The sequence below is a fragment of the Marmota marmota genome, unplaced genomic scaffold (assembly GCF_001458135.2).
Source record: "Marmota marmota marmota unplaced genomic scaffold, marMar, whole genome shotgun sequence".
NCBI classification, from domain to species: Eukaryota; Metazoa; Chordata; class Mammalia; order Rodentia; family Sciuridae; genus Marmota; species Marmota marmota.
The window spans coordinates 31,461,973-31,483,694 of NW_026000174.1; the positions used below are offsets into that span (position 1 = coordinate 31,461,973).

General features: G+C 38.0%; 1 protein-coding gene across 1 annotated transcript in view; it reads left to right on the plus strand.

Annotated features, from left to right (window-relative positions):
• The window catches only part of LOC107158337 (mas-related G-protein coupled receptor member X2-like), a 20,392-nt gene extending 4,193 nt beyond the window's left edge, over positions 1-16,199 (plus strand). The window contains exon 2 of the mRNA XM_015504814.1: positions 15,191-16,199. Within this exon, the coding sequence (XP_015360300.1) occupies positions 15,191-16,199 (1,009 nt within the window). The remainder of the gene's footprint in view (positions 1-15,190) is intronic.
• The last annotated feature ends 5,523 nt before the right edge of the window (positions 16,200-21,722 follow it).

A 21,722-nucleotide genomic window follows, 5' to 3' on the forward strand; every position in this document is an offset into this window, starting at 1 on the left:
AGCCAATCCCTAAAAAACAAATGCCAAATGTCTTCTTTGATATAAGGAGAGTAACTAAGAACAGAGTAGGGAGGAAGAGCATGAGAAGAAGATTAACATTAAACAGGGATGAGAGGTGGGTCGGAAAGGGAGAGAGAAGGGAAATTGCATGGAAATGGAAGGAGACCCTCAGGGTTATACAAAATTACATACAAGAGGAAGTGAGGGGAAAGGGAAAAAAACAAGGGGGAGAAATGAATTACAGTAGATGGGGTAGAGAGAGAAGAGGGGAGGGGAGGGGAGGGAAGGGGGGATAGTAGAGGATAAGAAAGGCAGCAGAATACAACAGACACTAGTATGGCAATATGTAAATCAATGGATGTGTAACCGATGTGATTCTGCAATCTGTATATGGGGTAAAAATGGGAGTTCATAACCCACTTGAATCAAAGTGCGAAATATGATATGTCAAGAACTATGTAATGTTTTGAACAACCAACAATAAAAATTTTTAAAAAAACTTGGGGAATTTTAAGTACAAATCTATGTTTGAAAAATAATGAAAGATCTGGAAACTTAAGGGTTAGATTTCTTTATGTCATTAGCCAAATGGAGCTGAGTGACAGTTGCCCCCTTGAAGCAGGGCACCACTGGATTCCCACAGTAGTCACTCTTATATTCATTACTGAGAGAATGTGTTACTTGCCATTTATCAACATGTTTGTCCTATTGTTTTTACTAAAGGAAAAAGGCACTATTTCCTGTAATATATATTAACCATACCTTATCTGACCTTGGATTGTTTTATTTCCTACAGTAGAAGAATATATTTTACAAGGAAATTGCCAGAGGTTTAGAATAAAGTTGCACCAACAATTAACTTTTTTGTGACTCTGAGTTTAGGTCAGCAAGACTCTGTAACTATTTCACCTTGAATCCATAATACTCAGCTTAAGATATCAAAATCAATAACCCCTTCTACAAAGACCAAAGTCACCAATAGAGTATAGATTGCTTTGATTCATTTCTAAAGACCACTCTCTCCAGCCAAACGATTAAATATGCATGCAGTATAATAATCTGGGTTTAGTTGTGGGTCTGCAACTCATTAGTCATTTCATCTTGGACAGCTAATTTATTTTTCTCAAAGCCTCAGTATCTCAGTATCTCATGACATAGGAGAGTGGAAGAATGAGTTGATGCTCCAGCCTTTCCATTTTAGAAGGGAACTGACAGAGATTTAGAAGAGTATGGTAGCACCAACAGTTAACTTCTCTGTGACTCTGAGTTGAGGTCAGCCCTTTCACCATGAAGTCAATCAATACTCAGCTGCAGTTCTTTCTCTTACTCTCCTTCAGTTCTTTTCTGGCTAATAAGTGGCATGAGTTTGTGGGGGTTATGCTCTTCTTTTCATTAGATGTACAAGTTTCTTGTTTGCTTGGAAATTTCACTTTGGACCTTGCACCTTTTGTCATAGAAACAGCCCATGATAAAAACCTAAATGCCTTTGGCTATTTGTTCTCCAAATCTAGCATAATCCTCAGATTCTGCAGGACCCAACCTCAAGAATGATGAAATGATGATTCAGGCAAGTGTATGCCCCCAAGTGGTTTCTGTAAAATTTCCAGAGAAGTTCTACCATGTAACAAATACTGGTAGTATTAATAATACTGTCTGAAATATTCAAAGTAGGATAAAAATGAGTATAAATATCCTGTAAAGTAAAAATAATACAAAAAATAGTAAATCAAACATCTCTGAAATTTGTATTTCCTTTCTTAGAGCCAACTTTTGCTCATCTGCATGGTCCTCCTCTCTGCCTCTCAGTCCTTACCTTAGCATATTAGCAATCAGGGTAGAGGACATATTGTGCTCAACACTAACTTTCTCCAGTTATACCTGTCTCTCCATGAGAGAGTAGAATGGGTTGTTTTGGAGGTAATCAGCTCTCAGTTGCTTGAGATGTCTGAGCAGATATTATGTTAGGACTTCTTGAGAAATCTATAAAACAGAGGGATAACATTAGATTCACTTACATAAATAAGAAAATATTTATTGAGTACTTATTCAATGTTAGAGAAACTTTCCTGACAGGGTATACCATGCTGAACAAAATTAAGTCCTTGCTTTAGAGCTTTACATTTTATTGGAAGGAAATGATCTTCAATATTCTTTTGTACCAGAGATTTTAACACTTATCAATTCCAAATACACAGGTTTGGCAATTTTTTAACAATAATTTTTGGCCCAGAGCTCAGGACCCTATGATATTTGCACACTAAAAAGAAGTAACTGAGGTTTTGGTCATCACCCTGACAAACAGGAACCTGAAAGTAGTCTCCAAGGATGGCTGGTTCAAGAACTTTATTCTCCAAGATAAACTGGTCCTGGATGTAGTGAAAGAAGAGGATTAAAGGAATGTGTGCGGTATTGTGCATATTCACAAGTCACCAGTGCTGGAAGGCATCTTGGAGAGAAACTTTTCTAATATCTTTACTTTAGATATGGCGCAATGGATTCAGAAAGAAGTGCCTTGCCTGAAATAATAATCAATATTCATTAACAAGCTGGAATTAAAAATTCTCTTTCTATGTCTTTTGAAACTCTTATGGTTTGAATCTGAAATGTTCCCCAATGCAGCAAGGCTCAGAAATGGGACTTTAGGCAGTTGTTGTATCATGAGGGCTCTGCCATCTTCAGTGGATTAGTCCATTAATCGCTGTATGGACTACTGAGAGAGGGGACACAGTTGAAGAAAACAGGTCACTGGGTGTGCACTGCACTTTTATGTTCTTCCCAGCCCCTTCCTACCTCACTCTCTGCTCCCTGGCTGCCATGAGCTCAGCAGATTTTCTCCAGGTCCTTCTTCCATGATGATTCTGCCCTGGAGACAGCCTCCCATAGACTGAATCCTCTGTAAGTGTGATCCAAAATGAACGTTTTCCCCTTAGTTATTTTTATCAGATATTTTGTTCACATAAATGAAAAGCTGACTAATACAGAAATGGCACAAAGTGGTGTGTACTCATCCACGATCCCATATTTTTTTCCAAATGCTAAATTTCAAAACTGCCTGGGAATGAAATTTGGTGTCTATTTCTCTTGGATTTTGTAGAGACAATCAGTCTTTAGTCATCTCTTCCTAAAGGACAGGCAGAGAATGGGGTGAAAACTATCAGGGAAAAAGCTGACTGTCCCAGGGCTTAGAAGGGTCTCCCGTTATCCCTTTTATCTACATAGGTAATTTTTCCCCACAACCTCCATTTTATGGAGATTCTTTGGTGGCCCATAAATTGGATAGTGGTGTTGAGAGAGAAATATAAAATTTCTTTTCCCCTCTAGATTTTCTCTGATTTGTGAAGGGAGAGAAAATATACCAAAGTTTAAGGACAATCCATACCCAAAAGTGTGTTCCACAACACAGTCCTTCCATAAGTAAACATATGTACAGGAGTATATCATAGGTAACAGAATGCCTTGACTTGAACAGTGGGTCTGACAGGTCTGTTTCACAATCACACTATTCTTTCCTGGGTCTAAAACCCTGAAAAAATTTGTTCACTTATTTCAGGTTCAGTTTTCATTGTATAATGCATTTTATTAGTAGAGCTGGATTTCAGGAAAAAAATATCGATCTTATTTTACATTAATTAAATGTTTTATTTGCCTTTTTCCTTTCCTGAATATTTATAGTAAGTTTCTCATGTCTGTTCTATTTTGGGAGGTGATTTCAAATAAAATCTCAGGACTTACCTTTGTAAATTCTTCAGGGAAAAATAAATTTAAAAATATCTTTTCCATTGTGGCTGTAGAAAAACAAGTACATTTCCTCAAATTTGTGGGGGAAATAAATTGGTGAATTATAGATTCACCACAACATCAGGTTTTCTTTCTACGAATTGTGACTGCCAATCATATATCATATTATCTGAATATAGCAGTTTAATGATAAATCATATATGTCGTAGAACTTATCAAATCCTAGAATTGTTCACATAAGATTTACTGTTTACTAAATAAATTATTACCATGGAGATAGCAAAAAAAAATGAATTGTATATATTATTAAGAGAACAAGAAATTACAAATAAACAAATATTGTGTTAACATTTTGATTAAAAATCATATGCAGTTATCTCTCTATAGGAAGAATGTATAATTATAAACATTTTTCAAAAGATTTTTTCTTTTTTTAATTTCTTTTATTTTTTAGATACATGACAGCAGAATGCATCACAATTCTGATTACACATATAGAACACAATTTTTCATATCTCTGTATATAAAGTATGTTCACACCAATTCATGTCTTTGTACTTTGTTTTTTAAAAAATATATATTTATTTATTTATGTATTTATTTTTTAGTTTTCGGCAGACACAACATCTTTGTTTGTATGTGGTGCTGAGGATCGAACCCGGGCCGCACGCATGCCAGGCGAGCGCGCTACCACTTGAGCCACATCCCCAGCCCCATATATGTACTTTGGATAATGATGTCCATCACATTCCACCATCATTGCTAACCCCCTGTTGCCTCTCTTCCCCTCCCACTCCCTGCCCTATCTAGATTTCATCTATTCCTCCCATGCTCCCCCCACTGCCCAACTATGAGTCAGTCACCTTATATCAGAGAAAACACTCTCCATATGCGTTTTGGGGATTGGCTAACTTCACTTAGCATTATCTTTGCCAACTCCATCCATTTATCTGCAAATGCCATGATTTTATTCTCTTTTATTGCTGAGTAATATTCCAGAAAATATTGTGTTGGTCCTCTAAGTGATGACAAACTAGGAATTAGAACTGATCATTAAGAAGTGAAAAGCCCTCTAACACTCAGGAAATAAGCATTATGAAAATTCAAGGAAGGGCCTGCCCCATCTGTGAAGTTTTTAACTGTTCAGTTTTAGATATAGTGGGACACTCCTTCAGAGCAAAAGAACAGGTGTTGTCCTTTTCACCTCCAGCTACCTAGAAAGGAACTCAAGGCGTGGCCAAACTCCAGGTTCTACAGACAGTACATTTCACACTGATTGATACTGCCCTGATCCATTTTGTGAGAGATGTATAAGGATGCTAGCATTGAGGGGAACCCAAACCAAGAAAGGGTTCGGCCACAGGTTCAGTCTGCCATGTAGACAACATTCCCTTGAGCCATATGACCCAGAGATCCCTTCAGAATAGAGGCATTTGGGGGTAGAAAAGAAATATGTGGCAGGAATGGGAAGTGGTGCATTTCTTCAAAACGTTACACTTCAATTTACCTTGTGTCCCAGCAATTCCACCACCCAAGAGAAATATATGTTCACAAAAAAAATTGTGCACATATGTTCACAGCAGCATTATTCATAGTAGCTAAAATGGAAACAACCTTAATGTACATCAACTGATGAAAGGACAAGCAAATGTGGTACGGTCACTGGGATCACTTTACCAACTTGGTACACTTATTCTCAGCTGCAAACTGAATTCCTGCTAACAACTTAACTTGCAACTCCACCAGTGAATTGACTTTGGGTGATTGGAGCCACACAGCTTACAGTGCCCTCAACCAAGGCTGGAGTCCATTGTCAATGAATGACCACTGTGTGGAGTGTACAGGAGCCCAGCTCCTTGACCTGTACTGAAACTCTCAGGTGTAATTCATAGTCCATAACCCCTTGCAGGATGATGTTCACGCTAGAATTTCCTGAAAGGATATTCTCACTCAGCTTCTTCCCTTTTCCTGCCCAGCAATTCTCATTCCCTTACAGGATTATCTTGATCACAATCCTTAATAAATTATATGCACAAGAATCCCTGTCTCAGATTCTGCCTCTAGAGAACCTGGCCCATCATTACAAAAGTGATCTGAATTTCAACATGCACAAAAACTAAATGAAGCTTAAAAAGAAGCAATGACAATTGCAGTTTAAACATCACCTTCTGGACCAGTGATTTCCAAATTGGAATCATATGGCAAAGTCCTTAAACTGCTCTGTCCTAAGTCCCACCCTAGACCCCCTTAACAACCGTAACAAAAACTCCACAATTGTGATCAGGTATCTTCAGAAAGTTCTTCCTTCTGTTTATCGAGGTTTTTTAAATGATTGTTTTTATATAACTCTTATATTACATGCTTTAGACACACCTCTAAGAGACCTTGTAGGATGTGTCAAATGAACTGTTGAGGTCCCTTTCAATATTACAGTGCGTGATTCAATGATATAGTCATTACTAATCAATATCTCTTTGCTGAAAAAATATTGATTTTATATCAGTCATAGAATGATCTTGTATTATAAATAGATTTATCATAACTTTGGAAAATTCTCACATTAAAATTTCTGAAAATGATACATGATTATATGATGTTTATGAAATGATAATGAGTCTTTTTGTACATAAGTTATATGTATTTCTCTACTAATTGGAATAAAGTAGGTTCTGTGTGGTTAAAAAAACACAAGTTATTTCTCAGTAACTTTACCTGGTGAAATTTAATGTCTCGTTCATAAAAGTCCACAGCATGTCTGGTTACTGCTCCAGGGAAACTCGTCTCCAGATCCACCTTCAGCAGAGCTAGCAGCTTCCACCCTGAAGCTTTCCATCTCAGTTCAAGGCCTGGAGTTCACTACTGTTAGAGAGTTCCACACTAGAAATTAAATGCTGTGACACTGAGTCAATCCTGATCATTTCCTCTGATGAGGATCACAACTCACTGGCTAGAACTGGGTATATTATTCTATAATAATAGGCAGAGCCAAGGAAGGCCAATCCTGCAAATGTTCAGCATGAGAAGATAGTGCATAGTAGGACTAGCATTATCTACCACAGTTCTTGTACAAAATGTGGAACATTTAGAAAAAAAATGAAGAACATACACATATATTTGTGTGTGTGTGTGTGCATTTCACCACTAATTTTAGGTTTACTTTATTTTATTTGAATTAATTGGAGGTAAAATTCTTTTGAGTTGGGTGTAGTGGCACATGCCTATAATCCCAGTGGGTTTCAGAGGCTGAGGTAGGAGGATCATGAGCTCAAAGCCAGCCTCAACAAAAGTGAGGAGCTAAGCAACTCATGAGGCCCTGTCTCTAAATAAAATACAAGACAGGGCTGGGAATGTGGCTCAGTGGTCTAGTGTCCCTGAGTTCAATCCCTAGTATTGAAAAAAAAAATTCTTCAGAATGGCAGCTATTATGAAGAAAAACAACAATAAGTGTTGGTGAGGATGTGGGGGGAAAAGGCACACTCGTAGATTGCTGGTAGGACTACAAATTGGTGCAGCCAATTTGGAATGCAGTATGGAGATTCATTGGAAAACTTGGAATGGAACCACCATTTTACCCAGCTATCCTTCTCCTCGGTCTATACCCAAAAGACTTAGAAACAGCATACTACAGGGACACAGCCAGATCAGTGTTTATAGCAGCACAATTCACAATAGCTAAACTGTGGAACCAACATAGATGCCCTTCAATAGATGAATGGATAAAAAAAATGTGGCATATATACACAATGGAATTTTACTCAGCAATAAAAGAGAATAAAATCATGGCATTTGAGGTAAATGGATGAAGTTAGAGAAGATAATGCTATGTGAAGTTAGCCAATCCCAAATATCCAAATGACGAATGTTTTCTCTGATATAAGGAAGCTTATTCATAGTGGGGTAGGAGAGGGGAACATGGGAGGAATAGATGAACTCTAGATAGGGCAGAGGAATGGGAAGAGAAGGGAGGGGGAAATGGGGTTAGAAATGATGGTGGAATGTGATGGACATTATTATCCAAAGTACATGTATGAAGACACGAATTGGTGTGAATATACATTGTATACAACCAGAGATATGAAAAATTATGCTCTATATGTGTCATAATAATTGTAATGCACTTCATTGTCATATATAAATTAAAAATTAATTTAAAAATCAATCAAAAAATAAATAAAAATTTTGAAAATTGGTAAAAAAAAAAGAAGTACCAACAAGTAAGGAGATTGAATTACTAATAACAAGTCTCCCAAAAAAGAAAAGCCAGAATTAGGTGGACTCACTGCTGAATCCACAAACTAGTAAGGAAGAATACAATTTCTGTTCAAACAATTAAAAAAAATTGAAAAGGAGGAACCTCTTGTAAATTTATTCTATGAGGTCAGCACATGCCATATACCAAAATCAGACAAGTAAAAAACAAACAAAAAAACTATAGATCAATATTCCTGATGAACATAGGCTCAAATTTCTCAAATACTAGAAAATTAAACCAAACAACAATCCAAAAAAACCATCCATCATTATCAAGTTGGATTTATCCAGGGAATGAAAGGATGGTTCAAAACTGCAAATCAACAAATGGAATATATGACATCAAAAGAATGAAGGATAAAATTTTATCATTATCTCAATAGACACATAGAAGGCATTTGATCAAATTTAACAGTTCTTCATGATATGAATCCTCAATGAGTTAAATGTAAGAGAAATGAGGCTCAATATAGTAAGGACTACATACAACAAAGTCACTATCAATATCATGTTTATTGGAGAAAATCCTGAAAGCATTTCCTCTAATGTCTGAAACCAGAAAATGTTGTGCACTCTGCTCACTCTTATTCAATATGCTATTGGGAGTCTTAGCCAGACAGTAATTAGGAAAAAGAAAGAAATTGAAGACATACAAATAGGAAGGCAGAAAGTCAATTTATAGGTTTATAGGTGATATGATACTATAGGGAAAAACCTAAACACTCCACCAAAAGACTATTAGATATTATTATGGTCTAGATATGAGGTGTCCCCCAAAAGCTCATATGGGAGACAATGCAGGAATGTTCAGACATGAGATGATTAGATTATGAGAGATGTAATCTGATTAGTGGATTAATCCACTGGTATGGATTAAACTGAATGGTAACTGAAGACAGGTGTGGTGGGTGTGGGGGGGACTAGAGGAAGTAAGACACTGGGGCCATGCCTAAGGGTTAATATTTTGCCCCTAATGGATGGAGTTCATCCCTGCTCCATGGATGCAGCATTCCTCTGACACACTCTTCCACCATGATGTTCTGTCAGATGTTGGGCCCAGAGCTATGGAGTCAGCTGACTGTGGATGAAACCTCTCAAACCATGACCCAGAATAAACTTTTACTCCTTTAAATTGTACTTATCAGGTCTTTGGTCACAGTGATGAGAAAGATGACTAAAACACAGAGCATGCATTTGAATTTCTGGGCATGGAATTATGTCTGGAACTTGGAAAATGTTCAGCATCTATGTTTCTCAAGAAGCTCCTGATTGAAAATCACACAGTTGTGGGGCATCTTGAAAAGAGTGGCTCACGCATCTGGTTTCATTGGAGTCCTGCAGGCACCACCACTCAAAGGACCACAGGATTCCCTCTTCAGCAGACCAACCTGAGAAAAGCCTTGCCTTTTTCCCTCATTTTAGCCTTATTGGCTTCTCCTGGGGAAAAGAATGGAGGGGAGGAAAAAGATTATCCAAGAATCTCCTTTATTTCAATACCAGTGCTGGATTTTCTTCTTAGTTGCACCTTGAGGTATAGCATAGAGGATACCAAGTTTTCTCTAGGAAGAGAGAAAATATATGAGAGTTCCTTATAGCACATTTTGGGAGCTGTTACTCTTGGCTGTTTATGCATGAATTAAATGAATATTTAAACCTAGTTGATCAAGCACTCTGCTAATTCCCTGCCTAACAAACAATTTAAAAAAAAATATATCTGTCTAGTGGACTCTACATTCCATCTAGGAAATACACTGATTGATTCCTGGAAATGCTGAGTCCTCACATCCTTTGATTGACCTTAGTGCACCTGTGCTCTACCCTTAATGCACTGAGTTCTCTGCTTTAAAAGGACAAGATGGACCTGTTTCTAATTCTGCTAATGCCAGTTGAATTTGTCAATATTGCTGCCTATATTATCATAACAGAATGTAAATCAACAAAGTAACAGTACACAAAAGCTAATGTAAATGTTAAAAAACTAAAAGGTAGATTCAAAAATATTTTTAGTAAAATAGTTGCAATCCTGAAAACTATATTATGATGAAAAAATTTCTGAACAATTAAAAATATCCTTGTGCACACTACTCTCTCTCTAAAATGATAAGATCTCCACTATAAACAATCTGAACTTCAAATAATAGAAAATGCATGAAGAATGTGCCTCCTGAAAGATAGAGGGGCTAGAAATCTATTTGCTGAACCCTACTCAAAAAAAGTCATTCACTCTTCTTCATTTTTGGTGAATTAATTCAGGTAAAAATTAAAACATTTATGTTACAAATTTATTTTACAATCGTTGCTTGTACATTTGCAAATAACCTATAGAGCTGTGTCCTCAAAGTGTCATTAAGTGGGCTTTCTACTGCAGTATCACTTAGTCATTCTGTTTATTCTGTAAGTGCTTATTTAGCGTTCTCCATGTTCCAGCCCTCATGCTTGACAATGGAGATACAAAGACAATGAACCAACCCTCACGGAGTCCATGAAAGGAAGGAGTCTAGTGTAGTAAAGACAGCCCCACGATGTGACACATGCAGTCATAGAGATGTCTGGGGGTGTACAAGGGTGTTCACAGGAGGGGCCGATCTAAAAGTAGCTTGTCTTTTTTCCAAGATGAGGAAGAATACCACGCCCACCCTTCCAGATAGCATGATCACATGGTTCAGAGAACTGTGAGAATGTCCATTAGGTGATTCCTCATAATGGGAAACAACTTCAGCAAATAGTTTCCAACTGATGAAATATTAAAATTCATTATGTTGAATTTTCTAATGGCCTATTAGTATCTACCTGCAAATGAGAAGGGTGGGAGTGATGCTCTTTTTGGAAGATGGCATGACATGTATTGTGCATCGGTATCATTAATGCACAAATGCTGGCTACTAATATAAATGAGATTTGCTTTCTGGTCTCCAGGAGATTACAGTGGAGTATGGAAGAAAAGGACCCTTACATATATCTCTCACATTGATAATATTGACAAACACAGAAAAAGAGAGTAGAGAAGGGGAAGATCTCAGAGTGGCTCTGAGTAGATCAAGTTTCTTCAAATACCTGGAATTTGAACAGATGACTAGAACTTACCAAGCAAGTAACCTATTAGCAGTCCAATCATGTCCTTGAGGAGGCAAGGGAAAAACTGGATCAGGATAGATGGAAATGGCAGAAGAAATTGATTATATAGTCACTTCTCTGCCATCTGGAGTGAAAAGTACACATGAATACATTACTACCCTGTTAAGAAAACATGAAAGAAATAAAAGAAATGTCATCCTTTAATGACCTTATATTGATTGTACTCTATTATTTGTTGGAGAGCCCCACAATGAAAACTTACATTGCTTGATATTCCTATCTAGACCCCAAAATAGAACTATTTGCAGGGATTACTTATAGTAATTACTAACATTGCTAGATGGAAAATAAAGGCTCCAGAGTAACAAGTACTGATAATGAGGTGGACTGGGAGATGAGATAGGAGATGGCGAAATTTGAGTGAAAATGGGATAGATGCCAAGGAACACCTTAGGGTGGAATTATGTCAACAGCCCGGGTCTCTAGGGTTCTTGAAGTCCTGGTACAGGAAATCACTGGGTGGTCCAGCATCGTGATGGGTTCCCTTGGCCACCAACTTTCACTCCATTTCCTCTGTAGACATTTCACAAACTGAGGACAAACAAGGTCCTCTGGCATATTTCAAAGTCAGAAAGGCTCTTGTCCAAAATAAAATAAAAGCATGGAGGGACTGCGGGGATAGATACCAAGAAATTTCTTATTTCTAGTTACACTCTTCAGCCAATGTTCCCAATACTGTTTCTACTTTGGGGTGCTACACGTAGGGAGTCATGTTGATTCCTTAAGGATAAAGCAAGAGACAGAAGCCTTCCTCTGAAAACTGGGTGCTGGCAGCCTCAAAAGTGGGCGTTCTCAAAGAGATCAACCAGACCATTCTCCCTTCTGATCCATCTCTCCCTATCCTGCCCTTTATTTCAAACATTCAAATCTGCTGTCACGGGTAGAATTTTGCCTCTTGCATTCATTTAAGGGGTCAAATGACATGTAGGCATTTCATCCCAGAGTGAAACTGCTAAAAACCCAGGTCTCATTGTTTCATTTGCTTTTTAAAGTTATTTGTTTTTATCATCCCAAATAGAAACTGTTGACACATATTGGAATTTTTGAAGAGCACTTCATGATAGAAGTATTTACAAAGATGGGCAGGTTAAGGAAAAGTGACAAGTGCATGGGAAACAGGGAAAGAACAAGGGAAGGAACACTGAAGAGACAGGGCAGTTGCAGAGGTGGGAGAGAATGAGCATAAAATGGACAGGCACTGTCTCTGTCAACACAGAGACTCAGACAGAGAGCCAGGAGATGTAAAACCCAAGTTCCTTTCCTCCTGTCCTCTACTCTCCTGGGTGGTATCTCCCTGTGACCCTATTCAACCAGAAACTTGGAAGAAAATATACCACTCATAAGGGCCACAGAAACCACCCCTCTTGATATGCCAAACCAGAGAAGGACGAAAGGAAAATTCTTTTGGCAAATGACACTATCCCTCAAATCTCCTTCTATCTTTCTACTTCCTGGAATTTTCTCTACCTAATTGTCACTGTTTGTTTTTCATAGTTGAAAATTAAAAGACCACAATAGCAGTTACTTACAGAGAGGTAAACAAGAGAAAGTGGGAGGGGAGAGGCTGAACATGAGTGGCAATTGGGAAGATGTCCAGAAACACTTCTCTGAGGGTCACATCATAAACTGCTCTGGTTTCTTGTTTGCCCACAATCCTTTGCAGAAAAATCAAAGGAGGGGCTGTCCAGCATCTTGCTAAGCTTTTCTTATTCACCACCTTTTATTCCAGCTCCTACAAGCATCTCCTGATTTAGAAGACAGAGAAGGGTTCTGTGGTATCACTTCATCCCAGAAAGGCTCTCCTCTTCAGCACAGATCAGCTCTCCTCCTGTGGACAGAGAATGGAAGAAAGGTAGGGGTATATTCTAAACACTTTCCTGTCTCCAATGATTGCTAATATGTTTGTTCTGAGTTCATATCTCTATGTTTCTATCTTGTGATGCTTCATGCAGGGGGTTATGGGCTTCCCTCAGGGAAAGGCAGAAGAGATGATGCCTCATTGTAAAAACTGGTGCTGCCATCCTTGACTGTGTGTGTTCTCAGAGGGCTTCTCTAGATCATTTTCCCTTCTGACCCATCTCCCCGCATTCTCCCCTTACTCTGAACATTCAAATCTATTATCACAGGGAGAATCCTGCTGCTTACATTCATTTGAGGACCACAGTAATATGCAGGCATTCCATCCCAGAGCTGAGCTACAGTAAACCCAGGTTTTATTTTATTTATTTTTCAGGGGATGGAGGGTACTGGTGAGTTAACTCAGGGACACTTGACCACTGAGCCACATACACAGCCCTATTTTGTATTTTATTTAGAGACGGGGTCTCACTGAGTTGCTTAGCACCTTGCTTTTGCTGAGACTGGCTTTGAACTCACAATCCTCCTGGCTCAGCCTCCAGAGCCAGTGGAATTACAGGCTTATGCCCGGATACCTATCTGCCAGGTTGTCATTGTGTTGCTTCCTTTTCAGCATTGTTCTTCTTTGCATATTTAAGAAGAAAAAAGGCAACACCAAAATCAAGTAATTGAGTATTTCTTTAGTTAACTCGCTACCTTATAAACTCTCCATCATCTATTATTATTCACCCAGGTGTGAGCTAGTTTAATTTCTCTATTTAAAATATATGCAAGCATCTCTTTCCATTCCTACCTTTTTCTTCTCTTCATAGACTAACCTCACACAAATCTTCTACCTGTAAAGCAAACTCTATTGGGAGAGAAAATGGAAAGATTTATATTATATACTTTATAGCACATCACTTAATAGCTTTTCTTTAGATATTTTCATACTTCAAAAACCTTTTACTAGGGGCTGAAGTTGTGGTTTGGTGGTAGAGCCCATGCCTAGCATGTGTGAGGCACTAGATTCTATTCTCAGCACCACATATAAATAAATAAATAAATAAAGGTCCATCAATATCTTAAAAAAAAAATGAACAACAAAATAAACCCTTTTATTAGCACTCAGACTTTATCCCCTTTTATTCTTCTGTCCTATAAATTGCTGGGCAACTCAGCTCAAACTCACGTCCTAACCCCATACTCTGCACCAAAAGGTTACAAAGTACTCAGCAAGCCATTTGGGTGTGTGTGTGTGTGTGTGTGTGTGTGTGTGTGTTGCTGGGGTTTAAACCCAGAGGCAAGCACTCTGCCAACTGAGTTATAGCCCCAGCCCCAAACCATTTTTGTTCCTTGCTTTTATGGCCCATCAGTGGTCCACTTCAGTTATTTGGATAAACATAAGTAAATATTCTAAACACTCTCAGTTATCCACAAAAAGAATAATGATAGATAAAATTTTCTTCATCTAATTTTACCTGAATGTTTTAATTCCTTTAATTGTATTCATTTTTATTTTTCCATTTAACCCAATTCTTCTGCTACCATTAGTCTCCTTATTCATGCATCCATTCCCTGAATAACCATTGAGAATACAGTGTGTAGCACCAAATCTAGACAAGGGGATATGCATAGTGTGGCTGTCCTCTGTGGCTGACACACTGAGCCATTTCTATGACACACTTAGCCATTAATAGCCTACCAGTCCCAACCATCCTCACACATGCCTAACCAAGAGGTCACATTCTTTTTACGTCCCCAAAGCAACCTACATACAGCACTTTTAGTCATGAGTGTGGTCTGGATCAACTTTGCCTCTTTAATCTGAACCTGAGGGAAAAATTCTGGCCCAGGACAGGCTAATGCCTTTGACCACAGTTCTTTCCTGGTATCTCAGATCCTATCCCAGACTTTTCCTTCCTCAAGAAATTCTGGAGACTTGGCATAAACTCTGGCAGGAACAGGAGGGGGTCCATGTGCATGATTGGACCATAGAATATTCCTGTCAGTAGATGAACCCGTGCAGTAGCAGCCAGCACAGCGTTTACAGTCGACATGAACTGGGTTTGAGTCCAGGACCCCAGACCCCCTGGGCTTTTTTAAAATAATTTTTACAAGCATCTGTGTCCTCCCCTGTGACACAGGGACAGTAATTCCCACACAGCAGGGTGGTCCTGGGACTCAGAGGTTATGCAGCAGGAACTCATGACTTTCTTTTTGTTCTTAGCAGCTCCAGTGGAGGGGTTCTGAGCATAAGTCCAACCACCCCAGCCGAGGGGACAGAATTCACAGTGGTGACCAGAAGTAACTGGAATAATCCTCAACCTGTCAACTTTTGGACCTCGATCCAGGGCTTGCCAACCTTCATCATTGCCCTGATTGGGCTGGTGGGAAATGCAGTTGTGCTCTGGCTTCTGGGCTTCCACATGCACAGGAACGCCCTGTCAGTCTACATCCTCAACCTGGCGGGAGCCGACTTCCTTTTTCTCTGTTTTCATGTTATAGTTTCTCTGAACAAACTCAACCTCACTTTCCTTTCCTTTCTCGCCTTCATCCTCAAGTACTTACCCATTGTAATGATCTGTTCCTACCTTACAGGCCTGAGCATGTTGAGCGCCATTAGTGCTGAGCGCTGCCTGTCCATCCTGTGTCCCATCTGGTACCGCTGCCACCGCCCGATTCACACCTCAGCTGTCATATGTGCCATACTCTGGGCCCTGTCCCTGCTACTGAGCATCCTGGATGTGTACCACTGTACCTTCCTATCTACAAATTTCAACTATTGGTGTCAGACATTTAGTTTCATCACGGCTGCATGGCTGATAATTTTATTTATGGTTCTCTCTATATCTAGCCTCACCCTGCTCATCAAAGTCATCTGTGGCTCTCGGAGAGTACCGCTGACCAGGCTGTATGTGACTATTGGGCTTACAGTTCTGGTCTTCCTCTTCTGTGGCCTGCCTGTAGGCATCATGAATTCTCTGTTGTCCTGGATTCATAAAAACCATATGAGTCTGCATTTTTTAAACATTACTTTATTTCTGTCTAGTATTAACAGCAGCGCCAATCCCATCATTTACTTGTTTGTTGGCTCCTGTAGGCGGGGACAGCACCATCGGCGGCAGCGACCATTGCTCAAGTTGGTTCTGGAGAAGGCCTTCCAGGACATACCTGAGGTGGAGAAAAGTGGAGAAAGTCTTCCTCAGGAAACTATGGAGAGTATAACATCCTCCTAATGTAGTGATTCTGCATCTTCAGGGGATCCTTTAAATAAGTAGTACCTCTGGAAGATACATAGATGATTGTATAGAGTCCAAAATTGACATTGATATAGATGTATGGAGAGAGAGAGAGAGAGATGCCATTTATTGATGTGTTATCTGTGGCTGCTTTCACATAACAACAGCAGAGACAAATAGTTGTAACAGAAATCAAGTGGCTTCAAAACTAAAATATTCATTAACTTGTTCTTGCTGGTGTGTATGTGTGACCTTATCATAATCATAAGTTCTACTTACTCTGTGTAAAGCTTTTTTCTGTTGATCTCAGGCTAATACTGAAGTCTACAAGAAAAGCTAGAACCAAGAAACCTGAGTCAAGACCTATAAGAACCAACTAGAACCCCTATCAATCTCTTTCAGTACCTGTGAGCTTGATGATATTAGTGTTATGCAGAAGTTGGCTCTCATCATCAGGGAGTTAAGCACACTGTGTCCAGCAGTCAGAGAAGTTGAAGAGGAGATCAAGGGTAGGTGGAGCAGTTGGAAGTTTAGTGCTGGCTCATGCCAAAGATGTAGCCAACAGGAAAGCAACACAGCAGCCATTAACAAACCTTCAAAGCCTACAAACAATATGACTGCTACTGTTTTCTTATCACCAAATCTTAAAGCCAACCTAACCAGAAACATGGGGAAGGAAATCTGGGAAATAAGTTTGATCCAAATGGACACTTTCAAACCTTCACAATCTATCCATTTTCATCTTGGTTTCCATTCAGCCTCTTTAAACTACAGTTAATTCCAAATAAGGACAATATCGAAGTCAAGTCCTTCCCTTTTCTGACACAGTTGTCTAACACACAAGGTAAAGGTGCCATTCCTTTACCCCCACTATATATACATATACATATATATCTTTTCATGTTTTTAATAACTATATATCTTTTGTGAATTTTCTGTTCAACACTGCTGCCCATTTTCATTGACTTGTGTTTTTACATTTTTTGTTCTAAATAAAAATCTTTTGTCAGATGTATATAATGCAAATATTTGTCCCAGTTTGAAACTTTTGTATTCATTTTTAAAGCAACCATTTTCAAGTGTACAATTCATTGGTGTTAAATATTTTCACATTTAAGTATATTTTGAAGAGCACTAGTTTTTATATTTTATGAAGTCTAATTTATCCGTCTTTTAATTTTATGGTTAGTGCATTATGTGCATCTAAAATTACAGATGTGCAGCACCACTTCTGGCTACTTGCTCTGTTTCTCTTCTTTACTGATAAGTCTACTAGAATTTTATGAATATCATTAATACTTTTGAAGTGCTACCTTATAACTTTGGCTTTTTTCTCTATTAGTTGTTTTGTATTTCATTGACTTCTGTTTATTGTATCTTCTTATTTATTTGGGCTTGAAATTGTATTGAAGCTTAAATGTTTGTTTGAAAATCTTTGCATTTTTTAGAATTCACTAGTGCAGTCATTTAAACCTGAAGCTTTCTTTATAGAAGACATTTTAATTACAAAATTAATTTTCTTAGTAAATAGAGGGCTACTTTTGCATTTTAGTTTATTCTTGATCAAGTTAGTAAGCTGCATTTCTCAGAGCATAGTTTTTTAAATTGCCAAATTTCATAAAAATCTTCAAAACAGCTTTTTATTATTACTTTTATAATATCGGTAGTATACATGGTGATTGACATTCTGTGATTCCTACCTTTTACTGGTGAGAAAGGAAGCTGAGTGCTATTTCAACTTGTTTCAGTTTAAGGCCACTTCAACTGGTAGCTCTGCAAGCAACACAAAAAGAGAAAGAGGTTAACAACCCCTAGCTGTTATTTATTCTCTCTCTTTCTCTGTCTCTCTGTCTCTGTCTCTCTCTCTCTCTCTCTCTCTCTCTCTCTCTCACACACACACACACACACACACACACACACACACACTCGCTCAGTTGGAAAGGATAGTTGGATATAGACAATGACCATCCATCCTTGCCAACTGTTTAGAGCACCTTAGTGCTACCACTCCTTGTACTTTAATACTAAAGAATCAAAGTCATCATACTACAGCAATTAATGCATACTCAGGTTTATGACACTACAACACAACATCGCCAAACTATGGAACCAGCTTAGGTATCCATGAATGAATGACTAGGTACACAGTGGAATTTGGTTCAGCCATAAAGAAAAATAAAATTGCATCAGAAAATCAAGAGTTATATGCTTTCTCTCAAAGGACAAAGGAAAAGAAAGGTAAGAGAGATCTCAGATAACCAAAGGGCGATCAGCAATGGAAAAGGACCAGGGAGGTGGAGGAGGGGAAGAAAGAGGGAAATACTACAGGGGGAAAAATACAACCCAAATTATATTGTTATATTGTGTGTGGTTATGTAGAAAATCCCACCAACTATGATGCACCAATAAAAAATACAGAAAAAAAAGATTTAATTTTTTTAAAAAAAGCTTCAAATCCACTTGGTGAGTGAGAAGTGCCCAGCTTCTCTCTAATTATGGGTGGAAAACTGTGGTGACTTGCCATTTTGTAGAGATCATGCCTCAGTCTGCAGTGCTGGAAGAAAATTTATCTTTATTTCATCCCATCTAGAGATACCAGAAAATAATATTGCAGGGAATGTCATTGATATGGCAATCTGATTAACCTGTGTAGTGGGATCCTGGTTAGCTGAAGGCTGTTGACCTTCCTCTTTCCTCATCATTGGCAATGGGAGAGGAGTGGAGAAGAACAAAGTGCAAGACACTGCCAGGGAGAGCAGCATGTGGAGAATAACCTAGCACAAAAGACAGCCATTTGCTGCAGCCACCTGGGCCCCAGTTGCCAGCTGAAGCTAGTAGTGGTCCACTGTCACAGACACTCCTACAGTAATCTGCCATCATGTGTGACCCAGAAGCCCACTGAATGTTCTGCAGCCAAGTCCAAGTGCCTCTGTCATGAGTCACCCAAGAGCATGGCTGCCCAGTGGCTGTACATCTGCCATAAGGTGCCATGTCTCTCACACCTCAAAATCTACATGGGCAAACTCACACCTGTTTTGGTATCTCTGGTCCTATGAAGCATTTCTATAGGTGGGTACACAAATCTGCAGTACTAAGCAGGGAGATACTTGACTGCTAAACCACAGACATTTAGAAGAAATTTCCTCTGATCCAAAAAAAAAGGAAAGGAAAGAAAATTAATAACTCCTCAGGCCCTCACTCAAAAGAGTGAAGAGATCCTCCTATATTGAGCAGAATGAGGTCCTGAAGGAAAAACTAAGTATATATCTCTCCAACTCAACAAGGACATCACTAGAAGGGTTCCATCTCTATGTTCAAAGAAACTTTGAAGACAAGCCATGGAGGCATGAGCATTTAATGACCAGATAATCTTACAGGATCCAAGTCTGGATGGCCCAAAAGGAGAGCTCTCCATCTCAACTCAGCAAGCAATAATTTAAGACTCTCTTAAATATCAACTCAAATGTTATTATCTCCTAGGTACATTTTGTAGGTCACTTGCTATTGCATGTGTTAATCCAATTTTATAAATTTCCTTTAATATTTATGTTCTAATTGGATTTATACTTTCTATCTTTTTCCTTATGTCTATTATAAAATCTTTTTTAGTTTCTTCCTCTCTTTATATTATCTGCTGTTTCTCCCACAACCATTTTGTCTTTTTACTTCCTTTTTTGTAAATTTATGCCCTATAGAGTTTATTCATTTTATTTTCTTTAATTCCTAATTTCTCAGCCTATTGTAGAGTATTACTCCCCACTTACACATTTGGATTATGGGAAATGTGAAGCACATTTTCAGTAAGTTTTAAAATGGTTTATGAGTGTATAGTTTTGCTCAAAAGTGTTCACAGTTACTAATGATTATTATCTCCTCTCAATGTGGTGTTAAGAACTGAACAGAACATTGTGATCACATTGAACAGGATTTTCGCCACTGAAGTCTACCCACACTAAGAGCACATTGTTAAAAGAAAAAAAGGTAATTGAAAAGACCCTCATATCAATGGAAGAGATGCCCATTCAGACCTATGAACAAATATCAACATATAAATACTGTAAACAAAGTGTCAGAGACACAGTAAAGGCAGTTCTAAGGGAAAAGTTATAGCAATGAGTGCACACATTAAAAAATTAGCAAGATACAAAATAAATATCCTAATGATGCATCTCAAGGTGTTAGGAAAACAAGAATTAACACGCCATTTCCAAAACTAGCAGAAGGAAAGAAATAATAAAGATCAGAGCTGAAATTAATGAAATGGGAAATAAAAGAAGAATACAACAGATCAATTAAGCAAAGTCAGTTTTCTGAAAAGATAAACAAATTGACAAACTCTTAGGCACATTAACCAAAAGAAAGAGTAAGAAAATCCAGGTTAATAAAAGTAGAATATAACCAATGTGATCCAGCAATCTGTACATGTGGAAAAATAAGAATTCATACCCATTTGAATCAAATGTATGATATGCCAAGATCATTGTAATGTTGTGAGCAACTAATAAAAAAATTTTAAAAATGGATACCACTGAAATCCAGGGCATCATTGGGGGCTACTTTGAAAATATATATTTCAATAAATTCAAAAATCTAAAAGAGATGAACAAATTTCTAGAAATATAGACAGAATGAAATGGAACCAAGAGGATATAGAACACTTAAATAAACCAATAAAGTTTATGCAGGAAAAAACTTTGAATAAAGAAAGTCCAGGACCAGATACACTCACAGCTAAATTTTACTGGATATTTAGAGAAGAAATAGTGTCCATGCTCCTCAAATTATTTCAGTAAATACAAAGGGGGAGAAAACTTCCACACTCCTCATATGAACCCAGTATAATACTAATACCAAAATCAGGTAAATCCACTTCAAGGAAAGAAAACTCCAGAAAAATATCCTTCATGAACTTAGATGCAAATATCCTTAATAATATACAAATAAATCATATGCAACAAGAATTTAAATGATTGTGCATCATGATCAATTTGGTTTCATTCCAGGGATTCAAGGATGGTTCAATATATGCAAATCAATACCTGTAATGCACCACATAGATAGAATCAAGGGGAAAAAAATAGCATGATCATCTCAATAGATGCAGAAAAGGCCTTTCGCAAAATTTAATATCCATTAATGACAAAAAGCCTTAAGCAATAAAGATTAGTTGACAACCCAAAGTCAACATCATGCTGAATAGGGAAGAACTGAAACAATTCCTCTAAAATCAGGATTACGACAAGGAGGCCATTGATTGCCACTCCTATTCCATATATTACTTCAAACTTCAGACAGACTAATGCAATAATAGAAGGAAGTGAAAGGGATATAAACAGAAAAGAAGTCAAATTATCTGTGCTTGAAGATGATATAATCCTATACTTAGAAGATTCTAAAGAAAATATGGTATATACACAGTGAAGTTTTATTCAGCCATAAAGAAGAATGAAATTATGTCATTCACAAGAAAATGGATAGAACTTGAGATTGTTAAGGAAGTGAAACTCAGAAAGTCAAGGA